Below are 17,337 nucleotides of genomic sequence, written 5' to 3' on the forward strand. Positions count from 1 at the left end.
TCATCATTTACTCACCCTCATGCCATCCCAGATGTGTATGACTTCCTTTCTTCTGCTGAACTTAAAGATTTTTAGAGGAATATATCAGCTCTGGAGTTCCATACAGTGCATGCAAATGGTGATCAGACATTTGTAGCTCCAAAAAAAAAAAGGAAACATTGAGGTAATCCATATGACTCCAGTGGTTAAATCCATATTTTCAGAAGTGATATAATAGGTGTGGGTGAGAAACAGATATTTTTTTTTTTTACTCTAAATCTCCACTTTCACTTTTACATCTGAAAGTCACATGTGGTGCCTGTTTAGTTTCACTTTCACATCTGAAAGTGAAAGTGGAGATTTAGAGTAAAAATGGACTTAAATACTGTTCAGATTCTCACACACCCCTATTATATTGCTTCAGAAGATATGTATTTAAACACTGGAGTCGTATGGATTACTTTAATGTTCCCTTGTGATTTTTGGAGCTACAAATGTCTGATCACTATTCACTTGTATTGTATGGACCTACAGAGCTGAAATATGCTTCTAAAAATGTTAGTTTGTATTCTGCTGAAGAAAGAAAGTCATACACATCTGGGGTGGCATGAGGGTGAGTAAATAATAAGAGAATTTTCATTTTTGGGTGAATTATCCCTTTTAAGGAAACTTTTGTAAAAAAAAAAAAAAAAATAATAATAATAATAATAAAAATTAAAAAACAATATTGGGTGAAATCATGGCCCATACATTTTTATTGAGGCCCACCCAAAAGTAATTTCCTGGCTACGCCCTTGCAGTCAAGCAACCTGTTTTTAACATTTTTGAAAATAATTATCAGTCATACCAAAAAAATCTAATCTAATTGAATTAAACCAAATCATAAGCAAATTTCAAATTTTGTTATGCATGGCACCATTTTGTAAAAAAGTTTTTTAAAAAAAAATATTTCAAATTTATCAGGGCAAATACTGACACCCCTGGCTCCAAATAAACTCATTTAGATTAATGAAACATTCATGAAAAATATATTTTTAACCCACCTGTCTCAACACATGCAACCCCATTTGATTGTCCTCATTTTTGTCTTTGGCATATTTTAGCATTTTAAAATAATTACAAAAAATACCTAATTAGATTGACCCCATTTGTATCTTCGGCATATTTTTGAATGTGAAAATTATTACGAAATCAGACCAAAATAATTGAATCAAATTGTGACTTTTCATGATGGTTCGCATTAGTTAATAAAAATGTAATTAAATCTTTGTCAAAACAAATATTACCGCCCCAGTTCCTAATACGCAACTCCATTAGATTGTCTTCGGTATAATTTTGAATTTGAAAATAATTACGAATCATGTCAAACTAATTAAATCGAATTGAACCAAACTGTGACCAAATTTCAGTGTTTGTGATGTTTCGCATTATTTTATTTAAAAAAAACTCAATCAAATCATTGTCAAGAGCAAATATTGATAGCCCTAGTTCTTAATATCAACAATAAGAAGTCTCAACGCATGTGACCCCATTAGTTTGACCCGGGTTGTTTCTTCAGCATGTTTTCTAAAATAATTATGAATCATACCAATACAACTTAATCAAATCTTTCGATATTGACACCTCTATTTACTAATATACATCATATAGCAAGTAAATATCATTTCAACCTACCTGTTTCACTGAATGTGACCCCATTAGCAAGCCCTGCCCCCTTCCCCCAATCCGCTCTCCTGGACAACATCAACCTGTGACTCTATCTCCCCGAAACCTTTCTTTGTCTCCCTTTACACTCCTTTCTTGTTTTTGTGCCTCAACCCCCTCTTCCAAAAGAAGCAGCTTCCATCGCACAGATGGATGGTTTCCTCTGTCTGTTTGAGTGGATTTACCTGCCACTACTTGAGCCTCCTGTAAACACCCTCTCCCTTCATCTTCTCCCTGACAGCGCTCCCCGCACTACACAGCCGCTGCCATTATTTATGGAAAGATTAGCTCTTACTCTAACAAGGACATGGAATTGTCATCTTGTTCAAACAATAGAAAGACATACGACGTCCCGCATCTTAACATTGTAGACATTGACAAAAGCTTTATCTGCTCAGGGTTATGTGCCTTCACCCCACAAATGAAGAAAGAGCATCAAAAGTGGTAGTTTCGTAATTTATCGAAGTATGTATTTTCTGCGCCACTAGCATCATTAAATGGAAAAACACTTGCAAAAGTACTGTTTTCAAACAGGTATCCCCAAAAAAGCAAACACTGAAAATATTACACACATCACTTTTAAAGAAATCATGTCTGAAGTTTTACATTGTCAACATAGTCAAATTTAGAGCAGATTGTTGAAGTATTAATGTTCTGAATACTACGTTTTACATAAAAGTATTAACTCAGCTTAGATGCGCGTATTTTCTTAACAAAACTATATGGCACTGAGTGACTTTCCCTCTCTGTAATCTAGTCGTCCGGGGCGTGGACGAAGTCTAAAATAAATCTCGTCTCATTTGGTTTTGTGTTTTCCAGGATTGTGCCACTAATGAGAGCCAATCGGACAGCAGAATTTCCCAGCCAGGTAAGATCTTGACCGCATTATTTGCCAGGCTTGATCCTGTTTAGAAATGTATCCATAAAGTGAAACTATTCGTCTACGTGTCAGATTCTGCGATGATGCATCCTTAAATGAACGAATGGTATTACCCACCAAGATTTCTTTGGCTTTAGAGCTTAATCAGTTAGAGCATGTGTTGAAATATAATATATTTCACACATTGAAATGGGGATTGGAAAATAAGGTTAAAGCGGCATGCAACGCATTTGGGTTTTTCATGCATATTTCCATTGACTTTTTTAATCAACATCAAAATTTTAGGTTAAAGTGTGTATATAAAACGTAAAGTGTGTATAAAATTTGTTTATTTTAGGTCCTTTTGGCATTTCTCTGAAGTTTATATTCACCTTTTAGTTTTTTTGCAGTTCACTTAAATAATCCTGCAGTGTGACTTATGAATTTACAAATACAAATATTACAATGTAGTGTCTCAATTGAAGCTGAATCAATAATAACTATAAAGAAGTTATAAAATGCTGTTTAAAATAGTTTTGGATGGACATAGCATGTTGCACCGCAGGACACGTCAACTTTCCAAAGTTTTTCATGTCAACTACCCTTTTGCATTGCAAGTGCATTCCAGCAATCTACAGAAATGACGTGCTAATTTGCATTAGACTGCTTAAATTGAGAGGTTTTATCGCTCACAAAGGAACCTTCTCTGTGAGATTGATTTGGACAACGCTTCCTGTGTCAGTACTAAAGCTCTATCTTTCTCCATCAGAGAAGGGCTGGGCGCCTCTGGACTACTGCGAGCTCTCCAACCGATTCCCCCGAGATCAGTGGGACGCTGCACTTCAGTTCTTCCTCAAGAAGCAGGATGATTGAAGGAGGAACGCACACTTGAGCATGCACTGTCCATTACAGTGCAGTCACTTACAAGAGCACATTGTTAATAAACCCTTCGTACAATCCAAACTTTAGGGTGCAAACTTGGTGCCTGACCACACCTTTATTAGCCAATCACAGTAATCAGACCTATAGTCAGACTAAAATGAAGGTTTGTGCACCCATCAGTCGATAGTGATGCATTCCTGGTGGCTGTGTAGTAACTGCATATTAACATTGTAAATACATTACAAATACTGTTAAAGTTTTGACATTTGCACACACTGAGATATCTGACGGTTCTGTTAAATATTTATATTTAATGAGTAATAGGCCACGTTTACGAGTAGTGTTCATTTTCCTTAATTGCACGTTTTTTGGAAACCGCTACATTCATTGAGATTATGCATCTCACAAAAGAGTGACTCTTGAAATCCTTCTGAACGGTCAACAGTTTTCGGTTATGACTTTGAGGTTTCTGGGTGTTTTGAGTTTTTAGGATGCAGTGGCTGTTGTATTGTTTTGTAAATAAAAAGGCATTTGGGTGAATGATCTAGAACAAACAAAAGCACTCATTTAATTTAGGGTGAATGACGAGTTACCTCATTCGTCAGCTTTTATGTTTGAAATTGTTTATTTGCATAAAGAGGAACATTGCTTCCTGTAGCTGACATGTAATTGTTTTTGTGTGTGTTGGTGTGTTTCTTTGCTTGTTCGCTCAGTTTGTTTATATAGATATTGTAATTTATACACCCTAAAAATATTCAACGCGTTGTTTTTCTTTTGTTGACTTGTTTTCCGTCCTTTTCTCTAAGCATTTAAGCTCTTAAAACGTTTAAAAAAAAGCAAGGTGTATGTCTCAGACAAGTTTAATAAAATATTCAATACTGCACTTTCTGTTTTATACGTTTTTTTTTTCAATGTAACTTCACAATCTAGTAAATATTGTCTTTATGAGAAATATAAAATATAAACTCTAAATGTGTACGTGAAACATATTTATAACAACATTATTTTACCCTACTCCCAGTCTGAATTATAATGTTATGGAAGCATGTTGGAGACTGATGCTAAGTTCATGCTGATGTGGAAACACACCAGTCACATCTCCTAAAAAAAAAAAAAAAAGGAAACGTTTTAATTGAGGGATTTTTAATGGGTAACTTGCTTAATACATTGGCTGGGAAACACAGTAGAGCTGAAACCTGAAATGTGGGTTAAACTGCATTGTAAAAGGGTTGTGCATGCTCCCTAACCAGACTCAGGTCCTCACTGGCCCTCGGGCACCACAAACAGCCCTCTTTTCTTCCACCTTCTCCTCTCTTGTGCTTAATCTATATAGTCTTTCACTGTACCTGTGTAACTCAGGGCAGCTACACACCACTGCCTCTGAGTCACTCTATACACCAATGTGTCAACACAGGCCGGAGCCTTTTGGATCAGTCCCACCTCTAATATCACACAAATGTAGATGTGAATGTGTGTTCAAATGCTCATGTTGACTATTAAGACATTTTTAAATATTACTTTTCTATTCCATCCTTCTTATAGATGTGATGCATTTTATGTGAGATCTATTTAGTGGACTTTGAAAATAAAGCTGATGTAAAAGTGAAAACTTGAATGAGCTTTTATAGACCATTATTTGCTATACCAAAACCATCTTGACATTCTCATGATTTTGGCAGACTGAAGTGAACTCGCAAAACTGAGGGGCTTTGTGGACCTTTTGGTCATGTCACTTTATGAATTATGAGCTTGCACATTTTTAGAAACTGAATTTGTTGTGTATTTACTGTAATGTTTTTTACGGTTAATGAAGTCAGATTTGACTGATGTTTCAAGTGAAATGCGGTTCTGATGTGTAGAAGCTTTTTTTAAGACTTTTTAGGAGTAAAAATATAACATTTAAAGTTACAGATGTGCATTCTGCACATATAATGTCCTACGAAATACCAATCAAAGAGGCTCATCAAAAATATTTTAAACATGTCATTCTCGATAAACCGACATTGTGTTTACCCGAAAATAGGATTATTTGTCATTTTAAGGTAACGCGATGTCAAAAAATGAGTTACATTACGTTTTGTTATTGGGCATCGGTTATAAATCGCTTTGAGAGTTTTGACTTTATAGAAATTGTATTTGTTTAAAAGGTGTTTGTATGTTTGTTTTACATTTATTTATTTATGCATTCGATTCAATAATTAGATTAGTGGGAGGCATGAATATACAAGTATAATTGAGTAATTTCAAATTAAATATCTAGTTTTTTAATATTAACGGATTAAAATTTAGATTGGCCAGTTAATTGCTTGAATTTCTCTAAATCTGTATGCAGTTGCCAATTATTTTAATTTAACCCCAAATAAATTACATTTATTTACATTAAGTTGTTCTGTATTTTTACATTGAAATTATCCATTGTAATGCCGTAATGTGCTGAAAATGTCAATGTTAAAAGGAATGCAAAAATGTGTGAATGTGTTTGACATTTTAGCCTGTATCAAAAATACTTGGGGGAAAAAAAAAATCATATGGATTATTTCGTTTTATTTAAAGGCTTGAGCTGATATAAAGTGACAGCTTTCAAATATAAATATAAGGAACAAAATACATCATGAAATAGCGGCGCATATTTCTGTTTAGGTACATTAAAATAATTGCATTTGTGGCTACGCTTTTAAATATTTTTTTTGTGACGTTCTAATTTAAAAAAGATTTCAATTAAACTGACACAAGGAGAGAGCTGTAATTTGTAAAGAATGTAAAGGTTTTTTTTTTATACGAACATGAACTTGGCTTAAGTTTGCGTTCATTTAATTAGACCGAAATTATTAAATTAGGGGCGGAATTTGAACCAAGATGCAGCTCGTGACCTCTGGCCATGACATCTGAATGGTTACTGAACCCTAAAGCATCTATCCATAAGCGTTTATACAGGCTGAGTTGTCATTCAGAGAAAGTTAAAGAGGTAGCCTGTCTGACTCTATGCTTTTTATTCAGTTTCATTTGTTCTAATCAGAAATAGTGTATTCACTCAGTGAAGCCAGTTAAAATAGTTTAAGATAAGTCCTGAATATTTCAAGGATCGATTTAGTCTTTAATATTTGAATCATTTAGGTAGTTTGAAAGAAGATGAATTTCACTCTTTTGAAATGGCATTCCTTGCAACACATTCATTTTTTTCATCCGCCAGTAAATGCGACTCGATTTGCGTTTCCTAAAAAAATAAATAAAAAAATAAAAAACAGGAGAGCTGGCAAGGCAGCAAAAGAACAGTGAAGTTTAGGTTTTAGGTTCTGGTTGTGCGTAAAAGAACTGCTGCAATATTTGCCATTCGTTTTCTGTTGGTTGTACAGGAGAATCAACACAAGACGCTTTATGAGACGCCTTTTTAGCATAAATCGATCCATATATGGATCTTATTCCTACCAGCGCCATTTTAAATTTTTGATGGAAACGAAAACGAGGTTGTGATAGACTTACATTGTCTTCAATACAGTAGGCTGCTCCTCTTCAAATTGTGTTGATGGATAAGTTGACAAAGCTTTGAGGGGGAAAAAACATATTTCCAAAAATATTCAGTAGGCTACACAAAACTCCAGGAAACAAGGGTTGTGAAAATTAGATGTAATCTAGCAACATTATACAGTGCATGTGTTTAGACCAGGGGTCGGCATCCTGTGGCACCAATGCTGGCACGTGGAGGGGTAATCACTGGCATGCCAGCAACAGCAAGAGGAGTAGACTATTTTATTTATATAAATTCAGCACCTGCATTCCAATCTACATCTTGATGTAATCCTTCTCATGATCGCACAGTGTGTTTTCATGAGCTGAATGGGAGGCTAAACAAAAAGTTCAAATGTGATGAGACTGCAGTAGCCTATACCAACAGGCGCGTGCAAGCCATTTGCCCATCACAGGCCGGCAGCGCTTCACTTTTGGTTAATAGCAGGAACTGTTGTGCTTTCGCTGGGCACCATGGGAGTTGTAGGCCTCTAGGCTTCAGCCTCTATAAGCCTGTGCATTAATGCGCCCTTGCCTCTAGTGATTACCCCTTCTGCTATTTTGAAAAAGATATGCTTGTGTGCAAGGGCACAGCCATTGACCAGGAAAATAAGAAATGGCACTCCATGTCAAACAGGTTGCTGACCCCTGGTTTAGACTATCCCTAAGTCTATCCCTTACACAGCCTCGTTTTCATTCCCATTGAAAATTAAAAATGGCGGTAGTGTAAATGGTTCCAAATGCAAGATGTAAGAAAGACCAATCACAATTCAGAATGCAAATATTACTATAAAGCCTTGGCTATCAGTTAGATTTTGGATAGCAAACAATAACAATGTTATATCCATTTTCAAAAAATAAATTAATACAAATAGGCGATTTAGATAAGACACTTAATACTAAAACTATGTACAAAGCAAATTTTAAATGGTAAAAAAAAAAAAAAAAAAAATATAAAAAATAAAAGGGATTTTAATCCACCACTGGCTTGCAATCGCTGCTCGATCGCTTCTGTATCTGCCACAAACCAAGGATTATTTTGGCCAAATCGCACGCAGGGATTTTGGGCTGATCTTCTGGTGTCCATCTCCTGACTCCTGAATGAAAATAAATCCTGGATCTGCAAAGTGAGTCGCGAATACAGAGAGGTGACTTCAGGTTTGTTGTGCTTATTCAGTGGATCATTTGCAGGTGATGCCGAGCGCAGATAAGCGGCCGCCGATCCCTGTCCTCAGTCTAGACTCACAGCTTTACGAGCAACACGAAACTGATCACTACACGAGCCTACGGGCTTCAATGACTCATTCAGCATCCGGTCGGCACGATAGATAGATAGATATACATTCATTGATATGGGAGCGGAATTTGCAGTCCTGAATGTGACAGATCTGAGATCACGTTAAAGCCAAGACTGTGAGCAGAGATTGGGTATACTGGAGATAAGAAATTACAATGTTGTTTAAACAAACCAAATGTATCAAATAAATGCAACTTCCCGGAGATTAGGAATGATTAAGGCTTTCTTTTAGATGCGTTATTAAAGAAAGTTTTTCTGAATAGCATCAGATTAGGGCTCTTTGGTTTGTGATAACTGCAGAAGCCCTACTTGGTGCTAAATAGCCATTGTAGGGTCCATAAAGAACCATCTTTTTAAAGTGCAGGGCTGGAGAAACTTTTCAGTATAAATCGGTTCTGATATGGTTTTATATTGTAACTATTAAGTTGCCTATCGTTAAAAAGCCTTTAAGGAACCAACCTATTTGGCATTTGATATTTGTGTATCTAAAAAGATCAAGCTTACACCCTTCTAGTTGAACACATTCCATTTCTGGATAATTGTGTGTGTGTATATATATATATATATATATATATATAATTTTTTTTTTTTTTTTTTTTTTTTTTTTTTAAATGTGTGGTCATTTACAAAAAGGATGCAACAATTCTGCAAAAGGTAGGCCTATAATTTCACCAAACGATTGTCTAAACAGCCATGAAATAACGCAGCTGCACTTCTGTTTTTCAGAAGAAATTTCCAGTTTCTGTTCGCAATAAATGAAAATATCTCGACACTAAAATGTAACTCACTCTTTAATTCTGTTCACGTTGTTCCTGTTCTGGTTGTCAGATCTTTGGGCAGTTATTTTCAAGACTATGTGTATCGAAAAGTGTCTGTGTTCTTCATATAATGTCCAAAAAGAAATGTAAAGGTAACATGATATGGTTATCTTTCATGCAGAATTGCTCAGACATAAACAGCATTTAACGTCGTTTATTTATGTAATTTCTTACTTTTTGGTATGGACGGCTGTCCTGACAATAAATAACAATAACTTACTTTTTTTTTTTTTTTTTTTTTTTTTTTTTTAAATCGAGAAGTTTATACAATCTGTCCTCCATTCGTTAAGATAAAATATTTTACAACTCAGTTTTTATACATCTTCGGAGAGATCATGCGCATTAAGACAAAAAAGTGGCTTCTTGTCTTATAAGGAAAATACCACTTGTTGATAAAGCTATACATGGATGGTCTTGAATAAACACTCTTAAGACTGTTGTTTTCGCAAGGTTGACATGGTCCATAATCAAAACCCAAAATAATGTGTTCATATTCCGTTGGACATCCTCGTTATACGGTCCAAATGCTTTGAAACAGTTTTGTAACGCGTCTGGAAACCCCAAAGTCGCTTGGACAGGTTCCTCCGTTTGGCAAACTGTTTAAATCCATCTCTGTTAATCCCTTTTTCCCGTCTGAGGCGGTGAGGTGATGGGTTTTCATGCAGGGCGGGTGAGGGCATGCTGGGGCAAGAGTCTCCGGTGGGCTCTCACGTCTCCACGGGACTGGGCACCATGCTGTTGGGGGTGTCAGGTAACTGCGATGACAGAGAGGTCACATCACTACCCGACGAGTTACCCAACGATCCCGACTCGGAAAATGACACCTATAGGAGGGAGGGGCGAGAGTTGGGATTCAGTAGGCTGTTCGATTGCTGTCATACGCTATGACTAATATCCATATTTGATCCGTCCTTGACTAAACTGCATAGATTTAGTCCTAGCTACATACGATTTGCAATTGACATTCACGTTAGCCTATACTTCTGCAATGTCCTTAAATAATATAGCCTATAGGAATGCCTATAGGCTAGTATCAGGAGTTTCAAAATGAGTTATCTACATATAAAAACAAAACTGAGGGTAGAAAACTATTTGCATTTCCTGAAGGAAATACCAGTGCTTGTAGGGAAGCAATATTATATGTTGGGCTCTGATGCTGCATAGGCCTATAGTTTAGCCTACAGTAGTCTATGTGTTTGCGGCAATTTAATGACAGTGTTTGACATGACTTAAATGAGCGAGATTTGAAATGGTTACATAATATTTCAAGTCTCAGACTGTCCAGTGGAAAGTGCTTTAATCATCAAACCTAAGTTAAAAAAGAAACTTAAGCCGCCTTTAAAAATATATAACAATTGCTAGCCTCATTAACATTTCTGACAAGGCATTGTTTTGAATTGCGCGACTGATCATTTTGATAAAAATAAAAATACACTCCAAAAATAATAATAAAAAAAATACATAAAAAAAAAAAAGATTTACGCATTTCAGTTTCATAACAAAATTCCAACAAATTGAACTGAGTAGGCTAATCTTTAATAAATATTTTACGTTTTATATATATTTATATATAATGTTAAATATATAATTTATACATAATATTTTAACTAAATATTTTAAGTTTTATTCATTTATTTTTTTATAAACATTCCACAATTCAGTGTGATGGAATTTTGTTTTGAATTTGAAATGCGAAATTGTATTTAATTGAAATTATTTAAAGATCAGAAGAATCAGAATCAATATCAGAATGAGCTTTATTGCCAAGTGTTCTCACGTTTTTTTTTTTTTTTTTTTTTTTTTTTTTTTTTTTGGTGATAGGAGAAACAAGTGCACACATAACATTACAGTAAGACACAGAACATAAAACAAAGTAAGAGTATAAATAGACATAAAAAAAAAAAAATAGGGCATACAATATAGAATGGCTTATGTACATGTGCAAGTGGTAATATACACCGATCAGCCACAACATCAATAATTTGTAAATGCATAAATAATTTGGATTATCTTAAATATCATTTATTTATTTATTTATTTATATATTTTGAGTGTATGCCATAACACTTTGGGGATGGCAGTCCTCACCAGCTGTTGGAAAGCGGGCTGGTCCAGGTCACTCTGTAAGGCAAACTCGCTCAAGGCTTTCCAGGGAGGCTGATATGTTTGAACTTCTACAGGATTTCCCTGGACTGTGGTGTCATGTCTAATCGGGCTGCCTGCCACCAGAGGCGTTCCCGTGAGACCTTGAAGATTCTGCAAGAGGTAGATGAAAACCTTAGCGACACATATCACATTTCAAATAAGCAGATTAACGCTTCGGGGTGATGGGGGGGATGATCATTGTTGATAATAAAGTTTTTAATCTAGTAAACCATTAAAAAATGTTTTTTAACACTGCAGCAATAGATGGCATTTGGCAAGTCATTTTATGTTATGCTGTGAAAATTATATTTAATTCATAGATAGACTGACAGACCACCATAATTACAGATATTATGTAAAAATAGGCCTATACAACTGTTTTGGTTTTAAACACTATTGTCATACAGTAGCTAACAATAACTGTTTACTAATTATAGTATTTTGGTCAAAACCATTGGAAAATATAAATGGGAATTACAGTGCAAAAGCAGCAAGAAATTCGACACAACAGTAGCTTCATAAAATATTCTACATTATATAAACACAGAAATATCTATATATATATATATATATATATATATATATATATATATATATATATATATATATATATATATATATATATATACTCACTATACAGGCACTGTGCAGAGATACGTTTAGCCAGATTAAAGAATTGTTTGTTGATTGTAATACACATTAAATGACATTGAGATAACAGTTGCACATTCAGAGTTTCAAAGCAAAACTATTCCTACCGTTTTATCGCTGTGCTGCTGTTGCTGTAGTTGTTTCATAAGTATGGACCTCTTCTTGTCTTTGCAGCGTTTGTTTTGGAACCACACTCGTATGACGCGTGGGCTCAGACCCGTCATTTCCACGAGCTGTTCTTTCATGAGCGCGTCCGGCCGCGGGTTCGCGTTATAACACGTCCGAAGAGTGTGAAGCTGTTTTTCATTTAATACTGTCCGAACGCGCGTGGTCTTCTCAGACTGCTTATGAACGTGGTTCCGGTGAGGTGGTTGTCGAACTGGCACTGGTTCTGCGGATAAAATGCACATAAATCACTTTTTTGGCTTAAGAGGTCATTTCATTATTTAGACATGTTGCAGAAGAGCACGCTTAGTTGAAGGTTAAATTGTGCATACACACATCAGTCTGTAGCCAAGTGCATTTCAGTCAAAACACCTCTTAGGGTCTTGACATAATACTCTAGTTGTCTCAGCTTTGCTGAACGTGCAAAATGATGAAGAATCGACAAGGGATATAAAAGTCTAAATTACTCCACAAGGGTAAACTAGTGACAATAATCGAAGAGGACATTTACACATGGAGTTTTAAGCTTTAAGTAAACAGCCAGATCTCATAGCAGTCGAAGAAACAGCTCAATATATACACTTGTTATTTTGGTCAAACGCAAGAATTTTAGCTCGAAGTTACAATTTCACGTAGGGTCTACTTACGCATGCAAAAGTTTGGGATGCCAGATCATATTTTTCTCCTCTATTCTGCCAAACTGCTCGAGCAGTTTACTGAACTTATAGCTACAGTCTCAGGATTTTGTCTACATTGTCATGCTTCCAGATACGTTTGCAGAACGCCGTTTATTGCTATTCATTTCATGAAATAGGCTTTATTATACTGAGAACATCATTAAGCCGACAGTCGCAACGCAACCATAATTTCCAACCATTATTCCAGTAGCTAAACGGTTTCGAATTCATTCATGTCATGTTAATTAAGTCATGAATATCCTCAACAATCTCAGCCAGTCTGCCATCATTTTACACAAACTAATAGCTGCAAATTGGTCTGCAGGCCTAGTGTAGTCTGACAACATAATTTCAGAGGCTTAGCCTATTACATACATTTTGAACTTAATTGTACCCATTTTTGGAACAAGTATCACACCGAACTATTTTCAGAAGTCAGAAATATCTGGACTGGTTGTTATGCTGTTATTATTATTATTACTACTAGGCCTATTGTTGTCATTATTTGGCACACTTCACATTAGTGTTCATTTTACAGTGTATTTACATAAGAATTAATACCATGTATTTAATGTGTCATTATTTATGCAACTGCTTGCACATTGTTATTAATATAATGGCATGTAATATATGTGTAACATTAACATATTTAATCAAAATGTAGTGCTATAATTGTTATTGTTATTATTATTAGCCTATTACTAGGCCTATTGTTGTCATTATTGGTCACAGTTTACATTAGTGTTCATTTTACAGTGTATTTATAGAAGCAGTAATACCATGTATTTAATGTGTAATTATTTATGTAACTTCTTGCACTTTGTTATTAATATTGTGACATATAATAGTACAGGCATATGTGTAACATTGACATATTTAATCCAGATTAAGTGTAAAAATTATTATTATTATTATTATTATGATTATTATTGTTATCACCTTGGATGTGCAGGGGCCTGTTGGAGTGAATGTTCCCGGGACTGCAGGGACTCCCGGCCAAGGCGCGCTCCATCAGCAGCCCGTGATCCGCCCGGCAGAGCAGCTCCTCGTCCCGCAGGGAGAACTCGTCTCCCGGGAGCAGATGTCTGCTGCACACCGAGCACCTGAAACACTCCATGTGGTAGACGTTGTCCCGCGCCCTCATCACCAGGTCACTGCTGCAGAAACCGATGTTACATTTGGCGCATTTGATCCCGAATAGTCTGCGAATTTCAGAAGCAACATTTGCTTATTTTACTGTTAGTTTCCAGCGCGCGTAAAATACTCCAGCTCATATCAGCTTGATTTTATAAGTACAAGAAGTACGGACGATAAACACGATGGTTACACTATACCTTTGAAACCTGAATAGCCTATCTAATGCATTATAAAGTTATTCAAAATGCCATACAACAAATGTATATTATAATGCATCTATCTTTCCAGAAATAATTGTGAGCACACTTGTAATACATTAACACGTAAATGTGCAATTCTACATTTTTACAAACAAATTTGTGTGTTTCAATGCATTTTAGTCTTTACAGGTATAGCTATATGTATGTATGTATCATAATGCATTAGAACTATGTTGAATTGATTATGATGTTTATTAAAAGAGATGATGAATCCTGCATCAAGAATAGCCTTATTGCATTATACACGTGCACATAAAATGTTACCAACCTAATTTCTTTACGAAGCAAAATAAAAGCGTGAGAAGCCAAACTCATACAGAAATCTTACATATGACCGTATATGAAAACATAGGGCCTTTACATATTTGAGCATATATGTAGGACAAATTCCACTATTTGGGACAATATCATATATTACATATATGAAAACGGCCATTTTTGTAGTATTTTGAAATATAAGTTCCATATATGTGCAAGTACGTTACTTTTTTATATCAGTATTACTTTCTTTGTATCAGTGAAAACCATATATGAGTATATATTTCATATGTGTTTTACGTATATTATATAAGACGATATAGTCTATTAACCATGACGTAACCACCGTATGCTTTGCTTGCAATATATATATATATATATATATATATATATATATATATATATATATATATATTCTGAACCTCTGCAACTAAGACTGTTTACCCAATAGACCTGTTACTACTAAGATCATGGCAAAAAGTGTATACTTTCTCATCCCAGTTCAGCAAGCAGAGTTTTCAGTCCATATCTCCAGATCTGTTTGGGTCAAAAATCTGTGGGCCTCAACGAAATTCCAAAGCTCTGAAATCACAAATACAGAGAGGCTCCTACCGTACGTAATCTCTCTTGCAGTAGGTCTTGCCATCTCGGACGAAGCAAGTGCACGTCTCATCCAGGTACTGACTGCATTCTGCGCACTTCAGACAGGCTGCGTGCCACTCCAGGTCCGGGGACACTCGCAGTATGTACTGATCATGGATCTGACTTCCACAGCCGACACACATGGCGATTCCAGACTTCTCTGGATATGGAAAGCAGGGATTAGAGCCCACCGACTGCACCCCTTTTAATCCCCCCAAAACACTGCCATCAAGTTTAGAGCTACATATGGGCTCGTGTTTCATGCCACTAGACCAAAAGAATTCCTTGTCTTCCCTATTTTATTTGCATTAATACACTTCGTGATAGGCTATTGGGTGTGTTTTAGATTGCACCAAAAACTGTCTGCAGATAAGTAATGCTTTTCTTAATGTAGAGAACATTGCTAAATAATATACATGCACTAACACTAGTTGGTTTTATTTTGTCATGGTAGCTTGTACTCCGTTGTTTGCGAAGGGTCTTGGTTGAAAAACAAAACAAAAACCTCTTACTATCTCTAAATCGGTTTTAAATCAAACTAACTATAAATAGTTCTTTTGAAAAGAAGAAAAAAACGTTTGTAAAATAAACACCCAGCACTTACTTTTTGAATGATCCCCCATATCACCCAAGAAAGAAGGATGGGGTAGAATATCCACCATACAGGAGGGTTAAGGCAGAAGGCTACAGATGAGGAAATGGAATGGGAAACTGCCTCGTCCAGAGCTGACTAATAACTTCTGGCCGAAGAGCCTGTGGGAAGAGCAACACACGGACATGGGCTCTGACGTCACGCGGCCTGACGTCACATCAAACCTGGACCATCAGCCCGACTAGGAGGTCCGACGCCGGGAATTATTTTGAATGTTATACACCGAAGTGTCCAAACAAGCACTTTTGTTTCTCCGAACATAACTATACAGACAAATATAGCTTTTCATATGAAGCAACAGTGAACAAATATGAGCCATGCGTTGCCATTTTTGGCCTTTTGGAAGTAAATAAAAATGATTAGAAAACGTTTAATCAAAATTATTATTATTATTATTATTATTATTATTTATAACGAGGAGCTAAAACAACGCATATAGGGTTTAACCTTTTTGAAAATATATAATATATAAATATAAATATATAAATATACATTTCTCAATAAAAAAAAAAAAAAAACTAGATTCCTCTTCAATGCTTTGACTACTTATACAGGCAAAGACTTTATATTAACTGATGCGTGTGTTTCGGAGCGCTCTCTACTGGACGTGAAAATGACATCACATCCCTGTATATGTTTACATATTGAATTCAAGGCGATTTTATAGGCAAAACAGTTCCTATTTATTTAAATGATACCATTCCAGAGTTTTAGCGTCTAACAAAATAATGGCATATTTGTCCATTTATAACGTGTTGATCATAAGCCTTAATGGCAAAGTTTATTAGAATAAAAGAAACAGATTGCGAATGACTCTCGTCAGTTTAGTTTGACGGTGATTGAAACCTGTTTCAGATGAGTCAACTCAAATGAATTGATCTTTATAGATCTATACGCTTCTTTGTGTGTAATGTGTGTTTGTGTGGCCAAATGTTTTTCCGTTTACCACCAGAAAAGGCCAACATAATAGCCTAGTGTTGCCTTTATGTTGAGTTTCTGTTAAGAATATTATTAGTTATTCACTCAGCACAAGTTAATGGCTAATTTATTTAATTTAATGGCTTGTTCAAATGTCTTGGGATACATTCAAGCTTTAAACAGGACATTTTGAACTGTAAATGTAAATGTATTGTAAATATTTGTCTTCTCTCTCTCTCTCTCTCTCCAAATCACATAACTCTATTATTTTGTTTCTCTTGGAAAAATGTTTCCACGTTTGTCCATTTCCGTTGCTTGTAAATTTAGATAAAACACTTCTCTTCCATCATGTAATGTGTGGATTCATTTTCATACGTATTTTAAGATGCGATCATTATAAATAGGCTAATTTCGTTTCTTTATTTCAAATCGGACGTTCAGAAGAAGGAAAAAACAAACATTTCGCAACTGACCGCGTTTCGAACCTCACCTATGACATTGACCCCTAACCCCATAAAGAAATATATTTAATTTACAATGGAAACTGCGTTGTCTCCATGAGGGGTAAAAAGGTTATGTAGCGATCTGACAATTAATTGTGATCTTTTTGGGAGCATTTTGGCCTTATTTGTCTTAATTCTGGTTGAAAACCTTTTTTCAGCAACTTAGAGTGAACAATACAAAATGATTAAAAAGGTAGAACACCTGCATAAATAATGTGAATGAATCCGTCAGAATAAAATAGAAAGTTTAATTTAATTGTACAAAAGGCACATGTATATGAACAAT

The 17,337-nt window shown here is 35.4% G+C and overlaps 2 protein-coding genes across 8 annotated transcripts in view; one reads left to right on the plus strand and one right to left on the minus strand.

The window, feature by feature from the left end:
* Positions 1-5,767, plus strand: part of LOC127437407 (S phase cyclin A-associated protein in the endoplasmic reticulum-like) — a 183,750-nt gene extending 177,983 nt beyond the window's left edge. For all 6 annotated transcript variants that reach the window (XM_051692273.1, XM_051692275.1, XM_051692277.1 and 3 more), the window contains 2 exons: positions 2,503-2,551; positions 3,312-5,767. In XM_051692273.1, coding sequence (XP_051548233.1) covers positions 2,503-2,551; positions 3,312-3,415 — 153 coding nt within the window. In that variant the 3' untranslated portion in view covers positions 3,416-5,767. The remainder of the gene's footprint in view (positions 1-2,502; positions 2,552-3,311) is intronic.
* A 3,043-nt stretch (positions 5,768-8,810) lies between these two features.
* LOC127437427 (insulin gene enhancer protein isl-2a-like) lies at positions 8,811-15,707 on the minus strand. Of its 2 annotated transcripts, none has more exons than XM_051692324.1 (6): positions 15,583-15,707; positions 14,949-15,138; positions 13,621-13,838; positions 11,947-12,230; positions 11,132-11,299; positions 8,811-9,867 (listed from the first exon to the last, which is right to left on the minus strand). In XM_051692324.1, the coding sequence occupies exons 1-6, from the start codon at positions 15,638-15,640 to the stop codon at positions 9,751-9,753; spliced, it is 1,035 nt and encodes a 344-aa protein (XP_051548284.1). In that variant the 5' UTR covers positions 15,641-15,707; the 3' UTR covers positions 8,811-9,750. The 2 variants fall into 2 exon arrangements, with proteins under 2 accessions (XP_051548284.1, XP_051548282.1); XM_051692322.1 differs by having other exon boundaries at positions 13,621-13,883.
* Positions 15,708-17,337: the final 1,630 nt, after the last annotated feature.

The sequence above is a fragment of the Myxocyprinus asiaticus genome, chromosome 48 (genome assembly GCF_019703515.2).
Source record: "Myxocyprinus asiaticus isolate MX2 ecotype Aquarium Trade chromosome 48, UBuf_Myxa_2, whole genome shotgun sequence".
Lineage (NCBI taxonomy): Eukaryota > Metazoa > Chordata > Actinopteri > Cypriniformes > Catostomidae > Myxocyprinus > Myxocyprinus asiaticus.

Bases quoted from the DNA above. Each gene is read 5' to 3' on its own strand.
- LOC127437427 (XM_051692322.1), bottom strand. From the start codon at position 15,640: ATGGTGGATATTCTACCCCATCCTTCTTTCTTGGGTGATATGGGGGAT. The intron at 11,300-11,946 runs GTAGGAATAGTT...TACCTCTTGCAG, and splicing joins AGCAGCACAGCGATAAAACG to AATCTTCAAGGTCTCACGGG. The intron at 9,868-11,131 runs GTGAGGACTGCC...TCCCTCCTATAG, and splicing joins AGCCCGCTTTCCAACAGCTG to GTGTCATTTTCCGAGTCGGG.